The sequence below is a fragment of the Bubalus kerabau genome, chromosome 1, assembly GCF_029407905.1.
Source record: "Bubalus kerabau isolate K-KA32 ecotype Philippines breed swamp buffalo chromosome 1, PCC_UOA_SB_1v2, whole genome shotgun sequence".
Lineage (NCBI taxonomy): Eukaryota > Metazoa > Chordata > Mammalia > Artiodactyla > Bovidae > Bubalus > Bubalus kerabau.
Window position 1 is genome coordinate 25,545,477 of NC_073624.1, and position 25,891 is coordinate 25,571,367.

General features: G+C 45.0%; 1 protein-coding gene across 1 annotated transcript in view; it reads right to left on the bottom strand.

Moving 5' to 3' along the window:
• Positions 1–11,483: 11,483 nt before the first annotated feature.
• The window catches only part of GRIN2B (glutamate ionotropic receptor NMDA type subunit 2B), a 347,257-nt gene continuing 332,849 nt past the window's right edge, over positions 11,484–25,891 (bottom strand). The window contains exons 9-12 of the mRNA XM_055566149.1: positions 22,034–22,194; positions 20,059–20,246; positions 17,003–17,241; positions 11,484–13,552 (exon numbers count right to left, since the gene is read on the bottom strand). Of these exons, the coding sequence (XP_055422124.1) occupies positions 11,657–13,552; positions 17,003–17,241; positions 20,059–20,246; positions 22,034–22,194 (2,484 nt within the window). The 3' untranslated portion in view covers positions 11,484–11,656. The remainder of the gene's footprint in view (positions 13,553–17,002; positions 17,242–20,058; positions 20,247–22,033; positions 22,195–25,891) is intronic.

The window sequence follows — 25,891 nt, forward strand, 5'->3', positions numbered from 1 at the left end:
GCCATTCAGAGGGAAGATTATGGTGAAGGTATAATTGAGCTGCTGGTGACCCTGGGAACCGCATCCTTCTCCAGGGAGGGGGAGCACAGTCAGGCTAGAAACTGCCATAGCTCAGGGCCATTTCACATGGGAATTAAGCTAAGAATGTTCAAGCAATGAATCCTCAAATTTCTATGTGCCCCATTTCTTGCACCTGCTACCAAGAAACAACCAATACACTTGCCCTGGTCACTGCCAGTGCCCGGGAGGAATTTAGTAATAAAGTTGTTCTCTTTTCTGGGATCCTAAGTACACGTGATGTGCAGCAAGCGTGGTCCTTCATCATTCAGATGCAGTGGGGCTGGTTGTACTAGGTTTGTCCGGCTCTGGTTTGAAAACATGATACCAAGCACACGTGGCAGCCCTGTGCTCTCTCAGAGTCTCATTCTAACACTGTGTGTATGCATGGCTGTGGCTGTTCTGAGGGTTAAGTTAGAATATAGAGCACCTTGAGATCCTTGAACTGAGAACAAGAACGTAAGAGGACATGTGAGCAAGGGAAAACATGGCTGTAAGTGCCCTGGCTGTCTTCCAATTGCATCCACATGAAAGAAAGGGTATTTTTGCCATTTTATGTTTTTCACAATAAGAGTTCTGTCTGGATGCCTCTCTAGCCTCTTTGCTTCCTGCTGACATGAAGTCTTGATATTTTCCCTGCTCTCAACCCTGGGAGAAGAAAGATTATTGAATCTCCCAAGGTATGTTTGCCATTTCTGTCCCCAATGAAGGCAGACCTCACCACCCCCGTTCATGTTGTTGTCAAAGAGGAGATGTGGGTACATGTGGAGATGTATTTATCTAAGCAGCAAGCCTGTCTGTCCTTGCAGAGAATGGCTTCTGCATCTCCATCCTCTTAGCATTGAGCACTAATGAGATATCAGAGGACCACACGGATTCCACAGGGTTCAACAGGAACCGGCAGCAAGGCAAAAACGTTGTTCTATTAGGAAGAAATGCTCCCTTCACATAAAGCCTAGACACGCTATCAAATCTTGAGGTAACAGCCATCCACAGGCTAGGAAGAGCCCAGAGAAATCACAGGCTATAATATATCCATTGAGTTCCAAATGAACACTTTCATCTATAAAGATGCACCCCTGCTCCCCAATAACGTGAGTGACATTGGCAGTGTGAGGTCTATTTGTTAGGAGAGTGAGTCTGTGCATGTGTGTTTGTGATGTGTGTTGGAGATGTGCACAAGCATGACAGAGAGACCAAATTAGGTGGTGTCATGCTGTTGAGGGGAGTCTGTGGAAGCAATTTATAAGCAACAAAGAGCACAGCTCAGACAGAGGGGGCAAGGCCGAGCCTCTGATTTTCGGATGGTTCTACCTCACAGCCAAAGGGAGCATTCGAATAGCCCTTGATTTCGAAAGAAAATGATCAAAGACAATGAAAACGTGACGATGACATTGGGAGTTAACTACAAAGATGATTCTGTAGAAGACTGAGGTTTCAGGCAGGCATGTTTTAGTATTTCAAAAAATTAAAAAATGTCCCCTCTGGAAACAGGAAATATTCTTATCTGAGATCAGCGGGCAGCCCAGCTCACTCAGAGTCCTGGGGCTGCATCCCATGATGCTCTGCTCCGGGTAGATCTCGGAGACTGCATCTCAACACAAAGAAGGCAATGGAGCCACAGTGTGGGACTTAGGTTCCCTGTTACCCCGTCTCTGCCTGGGGTTGGGCTTAGGGCTGGCCTGCGTGCCTTGACTCCCTGCGGACATCCCGGACGGCACACGTTTGGTGGCGCCCAGGTTTCTCCCTCCTGGGGAGGGGCACAGTTACAGCTGAAGGCGGCTGTGATGGGGTTCTCACTTCCCTGGCACTGCCCTGTACAGCTGTTACCTTCCCTGATATTTCTGGCTTTGGATCAAACAACTTCCAGGCTACACATGGGCAGGAAGCTGCTTCAGAAAGTGCTTCTGAACCTGCTGCATTTCAGATTACAAGTGGAGAGGGAAAATGAGAAGTATGATTCCATCTTTACTCCAATTATACCCAGGAAACAAGCTCCAGGTTTGAAATCTCGTGTCCCGGGAAGGATCAAAGGAACAGACACCTAGAAGGGCATCAGCTTTGAGTCCTTTTCCAAAGTTACCAACAACACCAGCAACCAAGGGGAGGGGGCCTAGGAGGCTCAGGTGCAGTTCCGGGCACCTGACACAAAACCAGGCTCCACTGGAGGCCTCCCGTGCTTGCCCTTCCTCCTGCACTAACTTTCCTCCACTTCTGTAAATTTGTAAGCAAAAAAAAAAAAATTGACATGAACACCTCGTGGATGTCCTGGATATATTCTGAGTTCCCTGGAAGTCTCTTCATTCCACTTGACCATGGGAGATTCATTAATGTCCTTTTTCATGAGGATGGCACCTCTCGACCCTTCCACCAGCTATTATCAGACTATTTCTTTCACTGGTTTTAAAAAAAGTGTCATAACAGAATGAGCTGGATTTTGCTCTAAAACATTAAACTATGCCCATTCCCTGAAATAGGACCATCTAGACTTAACGGGGCCTTTGAGATGAACACTTCTCCACCAGACTTACATTTTAATTTTCATTAGGGTGCCTCCCAAGTTGTCTCATTCTGCCCTATCTTGCCATAATAATTCCTCCAGCCCCTCCTGTCTCAGTGAAGAATGGAATCTGTTCATTTTTTTGAAGAACAGACTTGTCACTGCCTGTAATGTATTTGAGTTTGGTTCTCTAAAGGATGCTTTAAATTAGCACACAGTGGCAGAAGATGCCTCCCATAGAAAAATAACTCATGATCAGTGGCAAAATGAAAGTTATAGAGAAGGCTGGTCAGGAGAAGGGAACATGATTGGTCACCAGAGCAGCTTGAGTGAAAAGACAAAACCAGCTCTAAGAGTTTGCTCAGGGGGTCAAACAACAACTGACGCTGACGGGAAAGAATAGGATAGACTGCTCACTAGACCACCAATGAGGTGGTGGGAAGGATGAATGGGGCTCAGAAACTAAACGAACAGGAGGGCCATAAGGTCAGAGGTGACTTTCCAATACTATGAATCCCTTCACATTTAGAGTGAAATTTGTGCATTAAGCTAAAGCAAAAAGTCAGGTCTAGAGGGAAATATTTAGACTTCATCCTCATCCAGAGAGTTGTTGAAGTTGTGGAAAACAGAAAGGTTGCCATAGAAGCATAGAGGAAAGGAGAAGAGGGTCAAGCTCAGAATATCCCAGCAAGTTGATGCTGATGGGACAGGACTAAGAGCAGGAATCAGTGAGGGAACACACAGAGAGGGCCAGAAGACTAGGATGAAAATCAGAATGTACTGCTACGATTTATAATAGGTAGAACATGGAAGCAACCTAGATGTTCATCAACAGATGAATGGATAAAGAAGTTGTGGTACATATACACAATAGAATATTAGCCATAAAAAGGAACACATTTGAGTCAGTTCTAATGAGGTGGATGAAACTAGAGCCTATTATACAGAGTGTGAAAGTCAGAAAGACAAAGATAAATATCACATACTAATGCATATATACGGGATCTAGAAAGATAGTACTGAAGAATTTATTTGCAGGGAAGCAATGGAGAAACAGACATAGAGAACAGATTTATGGATATGGGGAGAGGGGAGGAGAAGGTGAGATGTATGGAGAGAGTAACATGGAAACTTACATTACATATGTAAAATAGATAGCCAATGGGAATTTGCTGTATGTCTCAGGAAACTCAAACAGGGTCTTTGTATCAACCTAGAGGGGTGGGATGGGGAGGGATAGGGAAAGGAGGTTCAAGATGGAGGGGATATATGTATACCTATGGCTGATTCATGTGGAGGTTTGACAGAAAACAACAAAATTCTGTAAAGCAATTATCCTTCAATTAATAAATAAATAAAAATGAAAAAAAAAAAAAAAAGACTACAGAATGTGCTGCTACCCAGCAGTAAATTTAGGGTAGTATTCATGAGACTGAGGAGCAGAAATAAAACAAACAAACACAAAATTATTAGATTTTGTAACAAGAAGTCTAAGACATTCATTGGAAGGTTGCCACAGTAATTTAAGTGGAGTGACAGGATGAAGCCCGATTTTAAAGTTAAATCACAAGCATTAAGGGAGGAAATGAAGAAAGAAAGATGACCCTTCTGAGAAGCTTTTAAGTGAAAAAATTGGAGATAGGATAGGAATTCAAGGATCTAACTATTGACAGAAATTTTGGTTTTAGAGACTGTTGCAGGATTTGCTTTTGGAGATGATGGTAGGATTGATTGTTTTTAGAGACGGTTGTAGGCCGGTGTGTGGAAAAGATTGAAGATGCAACAGAAAGAACTGCTATTGGCTGGGGTGCCACAGAAGAGATCAAAGGGTGAGTAGCAGTACCGGGAAGAGGGGCACTGAGTTGAGGGAGGATGGTAAAGACGAATGAAGCACAGGAGAAATTTAAAGGTAGACAGGCAAGATCATGTGAGAAATGTGTAAAATCTGGTACCTTTTGTTAGTAATACAGTAGGAAGAGATGAGGTGAAAATGAAAATAAAAACAAATTTAACAAACACTTGGGAGATGTGCTGGGGAGTCAAGACTGGAAAATAAAAAAAGACTTCTGAGCTGGGTAGGGGTTAGGTGCAATTAAATGGATCTGAGCTGTGCACGCTGGCATAGATTTTGACCTTCTGTTCTTGGAGATGGAGTGGATGTCGGGAGAATGGGATACAGAGTTAAAAACAAAGTAGGCGTGGTGAGAAGGTGAGAGGAAGAGACATTGCTGGGGCGGGTGTTGTTGATATGGGTGAATGCAGGGTGAGACCAAGGAGAGAAGTAAATGAACTCAGAGGGGCCAGAGCAACAGAGGGACCTCGAATAAAGGCAGACAGGATTATAGAAAAGGCTAGGTAGTGGGCAGAGAGGAAATTTTCAGAGTTTAAGCACTGGGAGGCAGAATAATTCTGAAAGAAGGATTTGGGCGTGGCCACTATGGGGAGAGCTGGATCTCTGCAGTGTTTTTAAGATAATATAATGCATAATATATTTGACTCATACCTTGAAGCCAGAAAAAATTAAACTTGCATGTATAAATCTACCCATTTATGCACACCTATTTATACATACATAGTGCATACATTCAAATACTGTATGCTTTTGTGTTCACATATTATATATGAGTATAATATATTCCATTTTAAACTCTTTTATATTCTTCACAGCACCAGCCCAGGGGCATAATAGGCATTCAGTAGACACTGGTTTAATTGCACTAACACATTTAACCAGAACTTTTATTTTATTTTTTTTCTCCTGTGTAGTATTGGAATCTACTCCACCCTGTAAATCACAATGCTAAAATAATTACAAAAAAGAGAGTTCAGGTCTAAACTGCAGAGACCAAATCTTTCAAGTAACAGATTTGTAATGGACTTGGTGTTGTGCTTTTTAATTGTACCCTTAATCCTCACAGTGAGCTCCATTTCTTTCACTTTTGCCAAAGCACAAATTCTACACATGAGTCCCAAGGCTCTGGGGAATTCTACTCGTTTGCTCTGCTTTCTACCTTCAGTTCTCATCAGGAGTCCTCACCCTCATAACCACACCAGCAATTCTATTGTAAAGCACAGAACAGAACCAGAAACTCACTGTGATGAGCTCAAAGATAGATGCAAATGGACAGACTGGCAGAGAAACATGGATGACTCCTAATTCTGCCCACTTATGCTCAGGACTGCTAGCCTAATCCATCACCCTTTGGGCAAAATTCTCTTTCCTGGCTTCAGCATTGTAAATTAGAGGCCCCAAACTAATCTCTCCAAAGCATGGAAAGAGCACTGCTTTTCATTTAAGGTTCTTGGGGGTATTCTTTGTCACGAGAGCACCCAGGTCATAGTACCCATTGGGCCCCTGTGTGATTAACTCAATGTGGTTGGAATGGGCTGAAGAGGGGATATATGCAGACATCCTGGGATTTTACATAATACTGGAACCTCCAAACTAGAATGAAACCCTAGACCTAGAATATTATTAGAAGTTCTCAGACTGACGAATCTACATTTTAGTGATGTCCGAAACACCTGGTAGGTCTAAAAAAAGAACTGCCCACTGGTTAAACTGTACCTTATCCTGGAACTCCTTATCAGTTAGTGTGTGTTGGGATCACCCCTCTATGGAGGTAGAAAGTGGAGAATCCAGAACAACCTGGTCACATGGGAAAATTAATTGAACTGGGACATAAGATGGAAATTGCTGTCACTACAGTAACTTTTCGCTATCATAATTTGATCTTTCCAGCTGTCTACTCAGTAACCTGTAATAAAGGAGAAACATCAGTCTTCCACTGCTTACAGAAGGAGTCAAAGCCCTTGGCCTGTCCTACCCGGTATCAATGTTAGAAATTTATGAACTACACACCCATGTGACAGCTTATTGGAAATGATTCCCAACTGGGAGTCTTATTTTTGTGTCACATGAGCCTTAAAAGCGAGAGAAAGATGAGATGGTTTATGTGTCTTTACACTCTGGAATCTCTTTCCTCCCTACTCTGTAACTCTCAGCGTTCTTTACCCTCTCCCTCTTCTCCTCTACCATCACTTTATTCCCAGGAAAGGAAATGAGAACCCTAATGTAAGCTAGGTGTTTCAATATCTAAATGTCTAATATGGCTTAATATGGCACCCTTCCTGGGATGACTTTCACTTAAATGCCAGATGAGCAGCTCAGGGCTAAAGGGATAACTCTGTGTGGGAAGACAGTAGTTGGAGTGAGGCTGAGGAATAAAAAGGAAAGGTCTTCTCAGGACCCCTGAAGTCACACCATGGGCCATATGCCATTTGTAAGGCCAGACCCATTCCAGTGTAACTGCCTACCCTGAGCTGCTTCTCATCCACAGAGTTCCTTAGACAAGGAGGAGAGTCTCTTGACACTCAAGTGAAGAATTAAACGCTCAACCAGTATTTGGCAATCTACTGAGCACACATTTCTTATATGGCTTTGGGTTCAGACAGCATAGAAGGTATGGCCACATACCTAGAAATCCCTAATGCATTCATCAATAGCACTGCAGCTGCATCATTTATGCACACATCTGAATCATTCTTAACACACCAGACACACACAGAGTGTCAAACAGACGGGGCTTTTTTTTTTTTTTTTAAGAGATGGAAATTAAAAGAATAAAGTGAGTTCCGGAATAGCTTTTTTCCAAAGGCTATTGCCCAAACAATCTGGTTATTCTGTGCCTAAATCCTGAACTAAGCAAAGAACAAACAAATTAAATTAAAAACAAAAATAGAGAAACCCTAGCTCTTAAATGAGATGTGCAGGTGACCAGCACGCTGCGTTTTGGCAACACAGTGTCTTCACCTCCCATGCAGAGAATTCACCCATGGGAGACTCTGATGGCCATGGAAGACTGGGCGGGTGATATTCCCTTAATTTTCTAGACGACTCCTATTTGTATCACATTACACATGCGTTTTGGCACTACTGACACCACCAACATATAATGGAATCATTTGGGAATTTTTCTCTCCCTCAATACAACATGGCTGTGGCCAGTACACGGGGAAACCCACATCAAGGATGTTTCCCACATTCTGGCTGAAGATACACAGTGACATATTTTGAAATTACAAGATCCACTGTACATGCGTCACTCTGAAGGGTGTGCACACTTCAGGCAAATTCAAGGGTCAGATTATCTGAAGTCGGTAGAAACGCTGAAATTTCAGCATGGCCACCGAGAGGAGGGATACAGGATGACACCTACCAACTCACTTCCACAGTGGAAGGGAATGATGGAGGACACGAGAGAAAGCACGGATTCTGAAGAAACTTGGAACCATTAGCCCTCTTGAGGGTGTCTGTGGAATCTCACAGTTTGAATAGATTGAGTCTTTGTCCAGACCCATCTGTGGAAGAGATGGGGCTGATAGCGGAATTCATCCTCATGGATTTGGAAGGAAGTAACATCTAGAACTTGGCATTGCTCAGCCTTCCTTTCTGTAAGATTTCTTGGGCAGGCTGTGAATATCTTATTTGGGCTCAATTTAAACATCCAGTTGAAGAGAAGTGACCAATTGGGGCCAAAGAGGGTTTTAGAGAAATGAAATTAACCAGCCAACAGTTTTTGATGATGGGACAATTGGACAGAAATGTAATGTAATATCCCAGTGAAATGGATTTGGAAATTTCATCCTTCAGTACAAAGAGAGAGAAGGCTGCCACCCTTCACAGAGACAACAATCCAGTGAAAGAAATTCTACTCGTCTGGTTAACCCCAGGTCCCAGGTTCTGAACACCTGGCTTGAGACAAACAGCACTTTCTTGATGGCAGAAGTGAGGACAAGGCAGATATAAAGTCACTACAGGCACCGTCCTTCCTGGACTCACCCTTCCAACTCTAAAACCAACTTTGTAACCTTTCTAAGAGAATCTCCTGGCCACTGAGTTTGGAGCAGATCTGGTAATCTTTTCCAGAAAAGTATGCAAATTTGTAAGACACAGATCCAGAGTTACCCTCCTATAACCAGATATCACATGTTTCCAGGAAGAAGACTTCATGGGAATTTTCCAGGTGTGCCTGCGGTGGTGATTTCTCAGGAGGAAGGAAGTGGGCAGGAAGAAGGCTGGAGCCCAGGTACTAGGGAGAAAAGACTGAGCTGCGGGGAGATTTCTCAAGACGGAGCTTCCTGGAATCTCTTAGCCACATCAAGAAGGAGAGATTGATTTGACCTCAATTCTGGTTTAAGCCCTTTGGGGAATCTTTCCTACCCTAGGTGCCCACAGGAGATATATGGCACCACCAGCTTGATCTGGCATGGATGCTGGTGATCTGTGGTCCACCTGGAAGACAGAAGCTGGGCCTGGGGTTTGCCTGAAGCCAAACTGGACCCAAGCCAAGCCCAGTCATACCCGCCGTCTATGACTACCTCTCACAGGCCAGTGAGAAGACTGGTGAAGTGGGTGGCCAAGACCCACAGCCCTTCCCCAGCTTCGTCACCACTGTGGCCTCCATTTCCGCTCACTGTTCTCCAGACACCCTGCAGCCAAAGCCGTACAAAACTCCCCCCGAAACAGAAAATGAAATCCCTTAACAAAACACTTCCCCCTTCATTCCCATCCCCACCCCGCTCCCTCCAGCCAACACCCTGAATACTCACAGGAGAACACTTTATCTATACAAAATGAATTAGAAAACAAAATATTTACATATGAAATAAACACCATCTTGATTTCTATCACCAGAGGAGCCGACAGAGCCCCCTTTGTTCTAGATTGCTGTTCGCTATGGTTGGTTTGGTTTTTATTTGAAAGGGGTGAGGTAAGAGGAAGAGTGAGGGAGGAGCCCCTGACCTGGGACCAGTCAGGGTGAAGAATGTTTGATGGCCCTTCACCTTCTTCCTCATGGAGACACCTCACGCCCTCTGTCCTCTCGCTCCGAGTCTTTCCTTGAATCTAAGGTAAAGCACTCCGCGCTCCTCTCCAAATCTGTGAGAGGTTCAGCCCCTTGCCCCCAGGTTCGTTTTAGAAAGAAAACAACGCTTTACAAGGCCTTCCGTTGGCTTGAAAATGAAAGACACTGAGGTAAAAATCAAGGAGGGCGGGGGTTGCAGTAAGGACGGGGTGGGGAGGTGAGGAAGGGGCGTGAGTCGGGGTGGGTGGGATTTCTCGAAGAGACATGGCAGCTTCCTTCAGAGGAGGATGAGCACCTTTCTGGTTTATGTGTCCTGTGTGTAACATGGAGATCCTGTGGCCAAGCTTCCAAACTGACCCGGCTCTTTGACTGCCACCTGGGGAGAGGGGAGGGTGGCAGAAGAGTGGAACTGACCCCTGGAACACTTCTACCCCAAGTTTCGGGACTGGCAGTGACAAGTAGTCGTTTTCCTTCTTAAGTTTCCAACTTTGAGTGAAGGGGGCTTCCTGTCTGCCAGTACCCTCATCCCTGGAGTTTTATATGTATGTATGTATGTATATATATATATATATATATATATATATATATACACACACACATAATTTTTTATTCTTGAATAGTACGATCTGGGAGATGAAGGAGGTGCTGCAGGAAGGAGGAGGGGCTTCTACAGAGTGTCCACACTGGGCTCAATGTCACATTCTCTGGGAGCCAGACCCAACGAGGTAGCAGGGGAGTCCCTCTCTGCCTCCTGTCCCCTCTTTCAAATCTCTTCTCTTCCCTCTCCTGTCTCCTGAGCTGTACTTGAGAAGCAAGCTCAAAGCTCTGCACTGTCTGTTCCATATCACTTGTGGCCAATTCAGGGGGTAACAAGCCTGCTCTCCTAGCTCCAGGTTAAGTAAGAAGGGATCAAAGCATTGAAAACATCCCCCTCTCTCACTTACCCTATCATAAACGATGCCCCTTGCCCTTCAAAGCGTTCCTTTAGCTCCTTCCCGCAAGCTGGCCAGCTGAGGGTCTCAAAAGCTCAGATGAGCTTTGCCCACTCTTCTGCCCTCGGTTATATGCAAAAGAATCCTGGCTGCTTCTATTTCCTTTTAGCCTTCCTGGAAAGTTCTTGGCCAAGACTGATTGAAAGTACTGGCAACCATGAAGGAATTATTTTTGTATATGTTGTTCTTGTAGGAATGTTCACCCACATGTTTTGTCTAGGCCACAGAAACTTCTCATCAAGAACTTCCATTCTCCTTATTCAGGAAGGGTGTAGGGGGAGAGAGAGCCATAATTTAGATAACATAGGACCATCTTTGTTTGTATACAAGCCAAAAAAAGCCTGTTGCTTAGGGATACTGAAGAAACAGCTTTATGGGGTCAAGGCTGCCTTCTACACAAATAGGCCCCTGACAACAGGTGTGTATAGACAATAGGTGTGCAAGTGTATATAGACACACATGCACAGGCAGTCCCTCCTTCTTTGCCTCTAATGTACCACAGAACACTGCTCTATTATTCTTTTCATCATCTGTCAATGACTTTTCACTCCAGTTCACCATCAATAAGTCCCACGGAATTGGAGAAAACTATTTTTTGGCTTATATATAAACACACAAGGCTTCCCACCCTCTGCTTGGCGCCTGATCCCCAAACACATCTAAGCCATCTAAGCAACAAGAATTTAGCAAAAGCCTCTTTTCATTCACAGGCAGTATGCTAATAGATCTTATGGGAATGCTTTTGCTTCCTCACCTACACATACAGATCAGTTCAGCAAGAGGTATCCTGCGTTCCCCATGGCCTCCTCGTGCTTCTCCTTGGCTTCGCTCCAACCGGGTGGCAAAAAGTCCTTCCATGCCAGGAGCAAGATTCCCTGCGGCCACTGCCTTCTCAGCTCCAGCGGAACGAGCCAGCCCACGTATCCACTCTCCGGAACTGGGAACGGCAGCCTACCGTATTCTCTCGCGGGAACTGGGAATGGGGACAGGATGGACAGACGGGAAGGAGGAGGAAGTAGGAAGAGGGTGCTGGAAAGGGAGCAGAGATGGTGCTGGTCACCAGGCTCACCCTCAGAAGGAATCAGAACTCCAGGATCCCAAAAATAAATGAAAACGACAAGAAAGGAGCAAATGGGAACCAAGTTCACCCCCTTACCCCCCGTTCGCCCTCCGTGACATGCGTGACACACGCCCACAGCCAGGCCCTCCCGGATGCACCTTTGGCCTCTCTCTTCCCTCACTCAGACATCAGACTCAATACTAGACAGTTTCTCATACACATGCCCATTGCTGGAGCCATTGAAAGCCCTGGGGTTTTTGTTGTTAGGCACACAGGGGTTGGACTGGTTCCCTATACAGATGTCTTTCTGGAAGCGGCCCGGCACAGCCCCGTGCAGGGCCGAGACCACCGGCTTGTTGCTCACAAGGGCCCGGAAGTCCGGCCTGGCCTTCGGCGCCCCAGGCACCGTGGGCTGCCTGAAGAAGTAGGATTTGCTGCCATGGAGCAAGCACTGGTCGTCCCCGAAAGTGGGGATGAAAGGGTTCTGCGTGACCCGGTCGGGGTAGAGCGACTTGCTGAGCATGTAGCCACCGCCGCCGCTGGGATTGCCATGGTGGTGATGTCCTGTGGCCGGCGCCGCCGCCTTGCCGTCGTTGCTGCCACTGAAAGCGCTCTCGCCCGCCGGCATCTCGAACATGTGTGCGTAGGGGCTGCCGTCCAGGAAGCGGCCCTTGTCCTTGAGGCTCACGCTGCGCGGGGCCAGGGCGGCCTCTTCCTTCTGCAGGTCCACGAACGTGTCGTAGGAGTGTTGGCGCCGCAGCTTGTTCCGGGGCTTCTTCTGCGCCTTGGAGTTGGTGGGGCTCTGCGGGTACTTAGACGCGGCGGATGTCACGGCCGCCACCGGGGCGGCCGGCTGATCCAACTCCTGCAGCGAGTTGTCCTCGCTGATGTCATATAGGTTGCCGGCCTTCTTGCACGCCTCACAGCGGATGCAGGCCGGCCTGCCCGAGTTCTGGCCAGCCACCACCGCCGTTGCTGCCGTCGTCGTCGAGTAGTTGTGCAGCTTGGATGGGCAGCTGCGGCAGAAGTTGCCCCCGGGGCGCTCCTCCCAGTCCACGTTGGTCAGGTTCTTCTCCCAGGGGGCCGGGACCCCGCCGACGACCCCCCCGCCGTGCTTGTCGCCCGTGCCGTGCTTAAGGTGATGAGCTCGGTTGGTACAGGGCCCTCCGCCACCCACCGAGTCGCGCTTGAAATCCTCGCCACGCTCCTTGTAGAGGTCGGTCAGGTCCACGTGCTCCCAGTGTGGCGAGGTCTCCTTGGCACGGAACTGGTCCAGGTAGAAGTCCCGTAGCCCGTCCTTGTCCCGAAAGTAGCGCTTGTGGTCCGGGGAGCGGGGCGGCCGGCGGCGGTAGGCCAGCTCTATCTCGTCAAACTCGCGGCGGGACTTGGCGGAGGCTGGACGCTTCTTGAGGCTGTCCTTGTACTGCTGCTTCCGTCTCTTGGCTGCATTGCCCTCGATGTTGCCGTAGGTGACCGTGTGGGTGGAGATGTCCGACACGTCGGAGCGGATCAGGTCGTCGTGGCCGCCATAGCGGTCACTCTTGAACGAGAACTTGCCGTACAGGTCACCGAGCTGGCTGTGCTTGGACGAGGGGAGGCCAATGTCCAGGGGCTTCTTGCCCAGGGCCCGGGGCTGCGTGGTGAAGGGCGGGTTGTCACAGTCGTAGAGCCCATCTATGGAGCTGGCGCTGCCGATGCTGTGGGGCCGGTGGTGGTGGTGGTAGTGGTCCTGGTACACGTTGCTGTCCTTGAGCTGCAGGTTCCCGAAAGTCCTTTCCACCTCACTGATGTAGTCGCTGAACAGGTTCTCCTCACAGGGCGGGTTGTTGTAGGACTTGCAGTCGGAGTGCGTGAAGCTGCGGCGGTGCTCGGAGATGTCATAGACAGACGACTCGCGGCGGATGAAGTCCAGGGCGCTCTGCGGTGAGCCATTCACACCCGACAGGTTGGCCATGTTCTTGGCTGTGCGCAGCAGACGCAGGATATTGGAGTGCGTGTTGTTCATGGTGGCGGTGGGGGAGTTCATCACGGATTGGCGCTCCTCAATGGCCACGCCATGGATGCAGCTGTAGATACCCTGCAGAGAGGATGAGACAGGTTAGGTCTCTCGTGAGGCTGGAAGGGACCCTCAAGTGGATCCCTACCCATGCTAACTGCGTAAATGGTTGAGATAAGTCCAGGAAAACATGAAAGAGATGGTCTTATAGACTCATAGAAACCTGTGTCTAGAAGCTTGCCTGCCTTGTGCTGTGCTGTGCTCAGTCCTTCAGTCGTGTTTGACTCTTTGGGATCCCATGGACTGTAGCCTGCCAGGATCCTCTGTTCATGGGATTTTCCAGGCAAGAACCCACTGGAGTGGGTTGCCATTTGCTTGCCTTATTTACCAGCATTTAGCAAGTCTCATCATGAACCCTAGGGCTTTCCCCGTGGGGCTAGTGGTAAAGACCCTACCTCCCACTGCAGGAGATGCAAGAGACAAGGGTTCCATCCCTGGGTCAGGAAGATCCCCTGGAGAAGGAAATGGCAACCTACTCCATTATTCCTGCCTGGAGAATCCCATGGACAGAGGAGCCTGGCAGGCTACTATTCACAGAGTCACAGAGTCGGACATGACTGAAGCAACTTAGAATGCAACATGAGCTGGGGGTCTGATAGATAGGCTTGGCTCTCCAAAAGGGGCCTCACTGCATACACCAAGTGATCTAAGCAAATGGTCTGGAATCGCAAGACATTCAGGAGATTCATGCCTCACTCCACCACTGATTTGTACTGATTTTTCTTTCTACACTAGGTTTTTGCTTCACAGAAATGAGGCCATGATATCAACTGATAGCAAACAACACTGTCAGCCTTCTGGAAATCAACAGCAATGCTTTACAGATGTTGGGGCTGTTCTGCCCTGGCTGGTCACCCCTGGCTGGCAGTAAAGACTGGGGAGCCCAGGCGCTCACAATTGCCACTTTTAACCAGCTCTGACAAATTTTGAGCAGGTTTTAGGATTTTGATCATCAGATCACAGCTGAGCAATTCTCTCCCTGAGCCAAGCATGAACCAAATTCAACAGGACAATTAGGCAGCTTTGAGGTCAAAGAAGGATATTTCTGCTGCTGTGCCTTACACTGTGGGAGGGAGGACCTGGGACAGAAATTAAGAACTAAATAGCAATCATGAATCCCCCTGCTGGAGAGGAGTAGTGGGGGAGGGGTGGAGTGGGAGTTTGGGGTTGGTAGAGGCAAACTAGTGTATATAACATGGATTAACAATAAGGTCCTACTGTATAGCACAGAACCATATTCAATATCCTGTAAATAGCCATAATGTAAAACAGATGTGAAAAAGAATGTATATACATGTATAATTGAATCACTTTGCTGTACAGTGAAATTTTATATTGGAAATCAACTATACTTCAATAAAATGAATTTAAAAAGAATCCCCTTGTCGAATGCTCTCCTTTATTCTCTTTAGCTCCTGTTTTTTTTCTTCAAGTTTCTCACTCACTGTGATCATAAATAACTAGTATCTTAACATTAGTATTGATTGAGAACTCCCTGTGTGCAGCTTCTTGTGTAGAGCCCTAAAAAGCACCGTCCGGGAGGAGAGGCTTGGGCTTAAGTCTAAAGTCAGGCCAACCTCCTGCCAATCTCTAGTTCCCTGCCTTGAAAGATGGATGTATTTGGAACTTTTCCACCTGGCAAGGGAAGGTCTTTGCAGAAGAGGTTGTTTGAATAGTGTCTTTAAAACAAGGGGAATTCATTTGGAAAGGGGCTGTCCCAATTGAGGGAGGAGGATGAGAGGAGAGAAGATTCAAAAGTAGAGTGGCAGCTAGATGGGAAAGAAGGATGGTTTGCATGAGATGAGCATCCCTGCCCTGGAGGCAGCCACAAGATAAGAGATCTACAAGAGAATTGGGAGATTAATATATATGTACAAACACACACAATAGGGGCTTCCCAGGTGGCACAGTGGTAAAGAATCTGCCTGCCAATACAGGAGATGCAAGAGATGCAGCTTCAATCCCTAGGTCAGAAAGATTCCTTGAGTAGGAAATAGCAACCCACTCCAGTATGCTTGCCTGAAAAATCCCATGGACGAGGAGCCTGGCGAGCTATAGTCCATGGGGCTGCTAAGAGTCAGGCATAACTGAGCGCAGAAGAGAAGATATATACACTACCATGTGTAAAGTAGCTAGTAGGAAGCGTCTGTATAGCACAGGGAGCTCAGCTCGGTGCTCTGTGATGACCTAGAGGAGTGAGATAGGGGTGGGGATGGGAGGGAGGTCTAAGAGGGAGGGGATACAGCTGATTCACTTCATTGTACAGCAGAAACTAACACAACACTGTAAAGCAATTATACTCCCATTAAAAAAAAAAATAGAGAGTTCCCCTACTTTCTTCTCCTTTCTGACCCTTCTTGATTACGGCCAGGAGAAAATGCACTTGTCCTCTTCAGAGCCGTTGATTATGTCGAGGGGCGACAAATAGGATTTCTACTACAGGCTTCCTGTGCTGTGGCCAGCCCCCTATCTGGGGTCTTGGGAAGTGCCACGAGGTACAAAAGGGTGGCTTAGGGACCACAAGTCCCAGCCTCCTGCTTCCAGGTAACTAAATGGCCTGAAGCAGCTCACAGCCAGAGAGGACATTTTTCTCTAGAACTAAAATACTATAGGAAAATGATCAAAAGATGGGACAACTTAATGAGTACTCCATTTTCTTACATAACCCCATTAGAGACAAAGTTGGTTACATCTGAAGCCTAGACCTCTATTCTAAGAGGACATCTGAGTTCACTTCTCGTGAATGAATCTCATAACTTTATTAACAAAATCAAAAAGTCTGCTTTTTTAAGTAAAGAAAAGAAAAAAAAAAAAAAACTCTTCCCTGTGACCTTTTATTCATATTCAACACTGTGCTCCAAATCTCACTTTAGACTAGTCATGTAGAAGAGAACTAAATAAAGAAGGACTTGAGTGGTACTCTTGCTCCAATTAAGGAAGTTTCTGGAATGTAAATTTCTTAACAGGTCAGGACTTATTTTTGAAAGTTCTGTTAAGCTCCTCTTGAATGCTCCAAATGCATACATGGTTAAAATATAAAGCGGGATGGTGAAATGACCAATATACATTTGCATGTCAGAATAAGAGAGATACATGTCATGATTTATACAGAAATGTGATTTTTTAAAAGGATTAAATGATTAATCCAGCCTATGCAGAATTAACTAATAGTGATGAAAGGCACCTGGGGAAAGGCCAAATATTTCATTTTGATAGATCTGCCAGTTCTTTTTAAGAACCAAATGCCCAAACCCCACACAGAAAGCTATGTCTTAAAGGAAAAACAGCTTCACCTGTTCTCTGAGCCACTTGAAATGATGTCATCCTACCCCCTGGGGAAATGTACATGATGTGGCTTCTTGCTTTCGCAGCCTCAGGCTGGAGTTAGTGCCCCCTTGGACTCTCTGCTTTGCATGGCGCTAGGCTAAACTTCCTTTCCCAAGTTCCAGGCACCTAAATCAAACCACTTACTCTGCTGATGGAGAAGACCATGCCAGGCTTGCCAGAACAGACACCCATAAAGCAGTGCCGGAACTGCCAATAGAAAAGGTGTTCACAGATGAAGGTGATGAGGCTGAGAGCCATGGCCGCCCCCAGCATGTAGAAGACACCCGCCATGTTGTCGATGTCCAGCTGGCTACTCATGACCTCGTTCTTCTCATTGTGGCAGATGCCTGTGAGCCACAGAGCTTCCAGCTCCTCCATCTCCCCTGGTGGCCGGGCAGGAAGGAGAGAAGAGACGGGGAGAGAGGGGTGTTGGGAAAAGAGAGGAAAACATGAGAGAGAGGGGAAGAGACATAAAGAAAACCAAGAGAGAAAGTTAGTAATTTTATTAATACTGTTAAACTTATCACGTTATTCAACAAGTGGTCAATGAAAACACAATGTGGGTACCAGAGATGATACAAAGATAGAAGATATTACCTCTGTGCCTTGTATGAATGTGTGAAAGGTTTAGTTGCTTAGTCGTGTCAGACTCTTTGAGACCCCATGGACTGTAGCTCCTCTGTCCATGGAATTCTCCAAGTAAGAATACTGGAGTGGGCAGCCATACCCTCCTTCAGGGGATCTTCCTGACCCAGAGACAGAACCTGGGTGTCCTACATAGCAGCAAGATTCTTTACCGTCTGAGCCAGGTAAGCCCTAGCTACCCAGTGTAAATGGGTATATAAACAATCAGTATGACAAGCTGTATGTAAGTAACAAAAGCTTCCCGAATTAGTCAGGGTAATTTTGTAGATGCGGTGGCCAGTGGGTTTTCATGAGGAAGGTAGGATTTGGAGGTGGGCATGGTGAATGAGTGAATTTTAATTGATATTGTACAAAAAGGCACTCCAGGAAGCAGAGATAGCATGATCAAGGGGAGGAAGGAGAAAAACACAAGTCGTATTTGGGAAAGGCTGGCAGAATAATTCAAATACAATAACAGTTGGTAAAAAAAGCTGAATACAAAAGGTTGATGAAAGATTGCTGAGCACCTGAGTATCAGACTAAGCACTTTGCACGGGTTTTATTTTTTTTTTGTAGACAGCGAGGAACAACATAATGGAAGAAGTGATTCAGAAAATTGCTCTCAAAAAATGTGCAGAGCAGATCAAGTTGGGGGAGGAGAGACAGAGACAAATCGGTGGAAAGATTGATTGATTCCCTAGAGGCCCTCAGACTTCCTGATCTCTTGTTGAAAACATAAATATTCACAGGAAAAGGGAGGAAGCTGGAATAAAATGAGACCACCAAATTCGGACCTGCCTCCTTTTAATGCTGCTTAGAGAAGTTTTGATTAATTCAAGTCATGCCAGGTTACAACAACCTTGATCCACTTCAGTGGATACTAGGAACAGAAAGGTAGAAATCATAGGCAAGAGGAAAATAAAAGAAACCATGAGCCTGAGAACGCATCTAACTCTAGAGAAGCAAAAATCTGAAAATCTCATGAAGAAAATTGCCAGTTTGGCTTAAAACGTGAAATCTGTTTGCATAGTCTGACTGGAGCTCTGGCGCGCGTGCGTGTGCGTGTGTGTGTGTGTGTGTGTGTGTGTGTGTGTGTGTTAGTCGCTCAGTCATGTCCAGCTCTTTGTGACCCCATGGACTGTAGCTCGTCAAGTTCCTATGTTCATGGAATTCTCCAGGCAAGAATAATGGAGTGGGTTACCTTTCCCTTCTTCAGGAGATCTTCCCAACCCAGGGATTGAACCTGGGTCCACCACGTTTCAGGTAGATTCTTTACTATCTGAGCCCCCGGAAAGCCCATGAAGCTCTGGTAACTTTTGCAAATTGTCTCTACTGAGGCTCTTTCTTGTGGACAGAGGCCCTGTTATTGCCTTGAAGTGACAGCTACATTACCGTGACAGAAGCTCTTACACTAAAAAGGCTTGGAACACTCCACCTAGAACCCATCCTCTTTCCAATGTTCATCAAGTCACTTTTTGCTCATTTCTTGGATCAAACTTGGATGATTTTCCTAACTGAACAACTGACCTCACCTGGAGTCTGCCAATCCAGCTATGTTGTTTTCTCCTTACCAGCAAAGATTCTGCAGACGGAACTGGGGGAACTGCTGGGTAGATGGCCTGTGGGGCCAAGTACAGTCAGGCTGCTCGTTGTAATAGGATTAGCTTCTGTGAGACTAACAGGAGAAGGAGGTCCTTTAGACAATAAAGTGAAGCAGGATGTGGAAGGTGTGAGCAAAATAAAAAAAAGAGATTAGGTTTTCTCAAAGCAAGTTGTCTCTTCAAGGAATCACTCTGGCGAGTGTGTACCTTCCAGTGTCTGTCTCTGAGGACCTGGCCCTGCTTCCTATCTCTTCCACTGAGAGAGGCAAAATAGCAGAGGGAAGGATGAGCAAAGGGCAATGAATGGATTTCTTTGCCCTTTCTCTGGGACCAGAGCAAGGGGTCTGTATAGTCAAAGCTACAGTTTTTCCAGTAGTCATGTATGGATGTGAGAGCTGGACCCTAAAGAAGGCTGAGCGCTGAAGAATTGATGTTTCTGAATTATGGTGTTGGAGAAGACTCTTGAGAGTCCCTTGGACTGCAAGGAGATCAAACCAGTCAATCCTAAAGTAAATCAACCCTGAATAATCATTGGAAGGACTGATGCTGAAGCTCCAATACTTTGGCCACCAGATGTGAATAACTGACTCATTAGAAAAGACCCTGATGCTGGGACAGATTGAAGGCAGGAGGAGAAGGGGACAACAGAGGATGAGACGGTTGGATGGCATCCATCACTGACTCAATGGACATGAGTTTGAGCAAAACTCTGGGAGATAGTGAAGGAGAAGGAAGCCTGGTGGGCTGCAGTCCATGGGGTTGCAACGAGTCAGACATGACTAAGCCACTGAACAATAACAACAACCTCATTACGAAGCTTTAGAAAGCTAACATATACTACCCAATGTCCTAGAATACTATGAAACGCTTTACCAGAAATGCAGAGGTTAGAGGGACAGGGAAGGAAGAAGGGTTGATGTTTTGGACTGGCCGTAGGAAGAGGCCAAGTAGACGCTTTCCCTTTCTTTAACTCACCATCTCCGAAGAGCTGCAGGATAGCAAGGTCCACCTGGCGCTTCCACCCAGAGTCTTTTTGGATGGCAATGCCATAACCAGTGGAGGCAAAGACCTTCCCACTGCCAATGGTCACCAGCTTGCAGCCCTCATCTCTACCGGCCATGTAGTTCAGCACGGCTGCATCGTAGATGAAGGCATCCAGTTTCCTGTGCAAGAAAGGAGCAAACAAACCAAGTCCAGTGGAGGAACTTGAGTCCAAAACTACCTAAGGGGCCATTAAGAGGAGGAAGTAGGACTCCAGCAGACTATGGGGAGAATTGGTTCAAAGCAGGGCTCAAGGTGGAACTCAGCCAGAAGCTAAAGCCTAACTCCCAGGTGGTTCTTTGTGATTTCAGATTGAAAGGAGGAGTTTTTTCCCTCCTGTTGGGAATGATGAGAATGCTAGTTGGGCCCGGAGCCAACTCATAAGCTGTGTCTGAAAAGGAGAAGGAGTAAAAAGGAATCAATAAAAATAATAACAGAAATAATGAAAAGGAACCATCACAATGATAGCAACAAATAGCATGGGTTAGACTTACATAACATTTTTCATTTCTCAGTTCATTACAGTCCAGAGTGGGGATAAGTGTAGGTGGACGAGGAGCACTGGATGGGCAATGCTATTTTGGTGGTCAGAAAGGTTTTAGTATTTTGTTTTGCAGCACAAGGAGAGGAGAGAGTTGCTGGGGGTGGTGACATTATAGGCTCAGGTCAACAGCGAATGTGTGAAACCACAGCCAATGCAACATACAGGAGAATTCAGATGTCTCATGTTCCCAAACATATGAGAATCTCATTGTATGTACACTGCTTTGCAAGGAGAAGTAGGCAGGGAGTGGGGCTAGGGGCAAGTTCAGGAAGGTACAGGTCAATATTTAAACACAATAAATGGAGAAGAAATTCAGATATATTCATATAGGTAATAGAGAGGTCTGCAAGAAAGAAAGCCAGGCATCATGACCTGCACTGTTCAAGTGCAGTTCCGTTAGCTTTACCCCTCCTTAAGAAAAAAGAAGCCCTTTCTGGCATGACAAAATACAGAACATTTTTTCCAAAGGTCCGTGAGTATCCTTTAGAAGTGTGTCTATCAGAAAGTCAAAGCTCTGAAGGGCTTGAGAACTGTGATTGTACCAGGGGCCAGATAACCCAGAGTCATCTGTCCCCCAAATTCAGATCCCACCTTCTGAAATCTGCTGTGGCTTTATAACGATAAGACAGAGTCTAACAGTATTTAAGTAAACATGCCTCTGGGAGGCTCATTCCGAACAGGAGCCACCAGGAGGTCTAAGGGCTGTCAGTCATCCTACAACACAGGAAATCAGCTATGAGACCTTAACTCCAACAACTCTCATGCTCAACTGTCTGTCTTATGCCACAGCTGTGGCTTCTGAGGGAAGGAACCACCATGGCTGAGATTATGTAAGCCAACATATTTGCAGTTTGTGAGTTCTTTTGAATGAACAATCCACCCTAGATTATAGAGCTGGATCAAAGAGTGCCAATTTTGTTGGAATTGGAGATCAATTAACATATTCTTACTGTTTGTTATCTAAAAGCTTTCACCCTTTTCATTGTTTCTTTCTCCCTTGTCCATAAGACACCAAAATCAATTTCACTTTCAGGTCAGCAGGTCTTTATTTTGTGTGTAAAACATGAACTTTAGCCTTGACTCTCCTCTTTGACTTTTATATCTATTACATTCTTATTTCACTGTTACATTCATGCAAGTAAAATAGAAATTGTTGAAAATATATATAAGTGAATCATACCAGTAGAATCTCCATACACTGGTCTGAATTATACCATCAATTTAACCTGGAGACCCACAAAGTGCAAATGCAGTCTTCTTTGCTTGAACTTGGTGTGGCACACAAAGACGGTGCATCTTATTACATGGATGTTTAAGAAATGTGAGCAACACAGCAAAGATTCTGAGCTTGGAAGCAGTTCTTACCCTGTTTTCAGGGAGAGCAGTGCATCATCGACACCTCTCTGGTTGAACTTCCCCATGTAGGCATGCATTTCTGCATAGTTATTGCGAATATTCCTCTCTGTGCTGCCGTTGGGCACAGTGCCAAAGCGGAAAGGGGGTGAGAAGTCATTAGGTCTCTGGAACTAAAAAGAGAGTTAAAGAGAGACAGAGAAGATGAATGCTTCAGAAAATGTGGAGAGATATTAAGTTAACATTTGTGGATTTATCATGGAAGGGACCAATGAGAGTTCACCAAACGTATTAGCCCTTGCTCAGGAGTAGCAATTGCTATCTGAAAGTGAACTTCAATTCAACTCAATTTAATCCATATTGTTGAGAGCTTTCTAACTGCCCACCCCTGACTTGAATCTGTCACTCTCGTCTGCCCCGTGTATGCACACTGCACAAAACCAGGGATGATGGGAATGAGCTATTAGCTTAACTGCAGTGGGCTGGTTGCCTTTATTTCTGAAAATTGTGTGAAATCTGCTTCCAGGCCCCATATTGGACTATTAAGGCTCTAGGATGTAAGGCAAGCTACATCATACTCCTGAAAATCACTTGTTGGGTAGCAAATATGTTTTGCTAAGAAATTCTCTCTTTACTTTCCTTGATGCTTTAAAAGCCCATATGTATCCTACATGAGTTGTAGGAGAAATTGTAAAAGCAAATGCAATTTTAATTATGTTCCCTCTTGTGTTTAAGAACTGAGAGTGGATTGCCAGGGCATAGCATAATAAAGGAAAATCTCTTGAATTTTCACCCCTATGACATCAGCTTTGTTTCTGGCTATTGCCCTGCAGCGAGCAGTCTGTATATTGCTTCCTGAAAGCACAATTCATGCATTTGTATCTTCATGGCCTCAGAGAGTCTGTTCCCTCAGCATGATCTCACCTTTCTCCCTGGGCCAATTCATGTCCTTCACCTCATTCATGTAACTCAGAGCAATTTTTCAGGACACTTTCTATGAGCTCTTTCTTCCATCGAGTTTACCCAAGAGTGAGTCATCGGTACTTGGTGTTCTTGGTCTAGATCCTTGTATTAATACTACAAATTCATTTACTTTCTAAATAAGCTGGCCATGTTCTGAGAGCTGGTCTCTGAGGTAGTCAGGAAGCTCTAGATTGAGACAAATATGGATTGAAGACCGGCTCTGAGTGTGTGTTAGTTGCTCAGTTGTGTCCAGGTCTTTGCGATCTCATGGACTGTAGCCTGCCAGCCTTCTTTGTCCATGGGGTTTCCTAGGCAAAAATACTGGAGTGGGTTGCTAGTTCCTTCTCCAGGGGATCCTCCTGACCCAGGGATTGAATCCAGGTCTCCTGCATTGCAGGCAGATTCTTTACCATCTGAGCCACCAAGGCAAGTAACAGGAGCTCTCTGTGCATCATTTCCTCATATATAATAAAAAGACAGTAATGTCTACTTTTCAAGATTGTTGTGTGTATTAAATGATACAATGCATTGGAAGTACATGACACAGCATCTTGTACACAGTAAGTGCTCAATAAAGACTTCTTATATCAGTTTAAATTAATATCTACATTCTACATTCTCTAGTAAATTTCATACTCTCCAAGTTTCTCATTCTATTAGGACAGCAATGATCAGCTAGAGTATGACTGGAGTTCACAGTCATATATGCCCTGGTATAGGAAAGCCAATGTAGATATTTAAAGTCCACTTGGTTTCAATATTAAGTGAAGTGCAATGAAAGTCACTGAGTCGTGTCCAACTCTTTGTGACCCATGGACTGTAGCCTGCCAGGCTCCTCTGTCCATGAAATTTTCCAGACAAGAATACTGGAGTGGGTTGCCATTTCTAAGTGAAGATATCTTAAAAATCTTTGAAGATACCTTTGAAAGTCTAACTTAGGAGTACTCTGAAGTTCTGGAGCTGTCTGGGCTTACAACCATTCTCCTTTATCCTTCTCTTGACCTGAGACACTTACAGCTTCTCAGAATATGGGGATTTCATGGGCCACTAAATATCACAGCACCAGTAACCATAAATGCCATCTTCATTGCTTAGAGTTGGCCGTAGTTAAAAGTAAGGTCAAGCAGTAGATTAGGTAATCTGAGATGCATCAAAAAATCACTACTTTCTGACTTACCACAGTGCTTTTTGCCATTAAGAGTTTTTGTTTAATTATTTTTAAGGGGTTGTGATTTTTAAGAAAATAAAGATACTACAAAAGAGTCAAAGAATTTTAGAGTTGTATGAACCACTCAAGGTTAACTAGTCTAAACCTTTAATTTTACAAATGAAGACAGAGGCCCAAGGAGGACGAGTTATCTGCTCAATATCATACCACGGCAGTGATGGCTAACATTATCAGAAATCAACTGACTTAATTAATAGTGCTTCTCATGGTTCCCAGCAGATAACAAGTTTAAAGTAAATATGAATATGCTTTATTGGAAGAGACAGAATGCTATGCATAGAACTGCCAGTTGTAACACTACAGATATTTGAAAGACAGTGTCCCCCAGTCAAAAGTAGAGTATTCACAGATACCATGGCAGGCAGCAATATAACCAAATGTGCTCTCTTTAATCAGTAATTTCCCATTTTGTTAGGACAGTGAGAACTGATGCTTACAACGACCGAGATACCCTAGGGTCTAAAGTATTTTCTGAAACATCAATGAAAGTTGAAATCATGTTCAGTACAATGTTGGCATAAATTTTTACATTCTAGTTTTTTGAAAATCGGTAGTCAATGTAAGATAGATATAAGAATCATTTTTAAATTAAAAATATTTTTATTGAAGTAGAGTTGATTTACAGTGTTGTGTTAACTTCTGCTCTGCAACAAGGTGATTCAGTTATATATGCATGCTAAGTCACTTCAGTTGTGTCTGACTGTTTGCAACACTATGGACTGTAGCCCACCAGGCTCCTCTGTCCATGGGATTCTCCAGGCAAGAATACTGGAGTGGGTTGCCATGTCCTAATCCAGGGGTTCACACCGACTCAGGGATCAAACCTATGTCTCATGTCTCCTGCACTGGCAGGCAGGTTCTTTACCACCAGTGCAACTTGGGAAGCCCATTCATTATCTATATAGATATATATACTCATTTTCATTATGGTTTATCACAGGATATTGAATGTAGTACCCTGTGCTATACAGTAGGAACTTATTTTTCTATTATTGTACACATAACAGTTTTCATTTGCTAATCCCAAACACTTAATTCTTCCCTTCCCCACCAAGCCTTTCCCCTTGGGAACCACAAATCTGCTCTCTATATATATGACAATTTTTGATTAACCAAATCAAATGGAATGTGCTATCCAGAAGGCCTCATGTCCTGATAAAGCTAGATTATGGAAATTTTCTGTGCTACTCTTTATTAACTTTGATTTGTAAATTATCTTTAGACTTCTAGATGCTGTTTTATATCTTTGAATACTTAAAAACTAAAGAAATAATGGAGAAACTGGAATATCCAAGATGATTTTGAAAAAGGAGGACAAAGTTGAAGGACTCATACTATCTGACTTTGAGACTTACAAAGCTGTAGCCATCATGACAGTGGGACATTAACACAGAGAGAGTAAAGAGATCATGAGAACAGAGTGCCCTCAACAGATCAACACGTATGGTACAAAATTCAGTAAAGATACAACAGTCTTTAACCAGTGGTATTGGAACTCTATATGTAAAAAAAAGAACTTCATTCCACATCTCACAAGATATATGGAAATTAAGACTAAGTGGATCAATGTACCTAAATACAAGTCCTAAAACTATAAATATGTCCAGGAGAAAATATAAGAGAAAGACTTTGTCACCTTGAGTTAGACAACGATTTCTTAGCTATGACACCATAAGTAT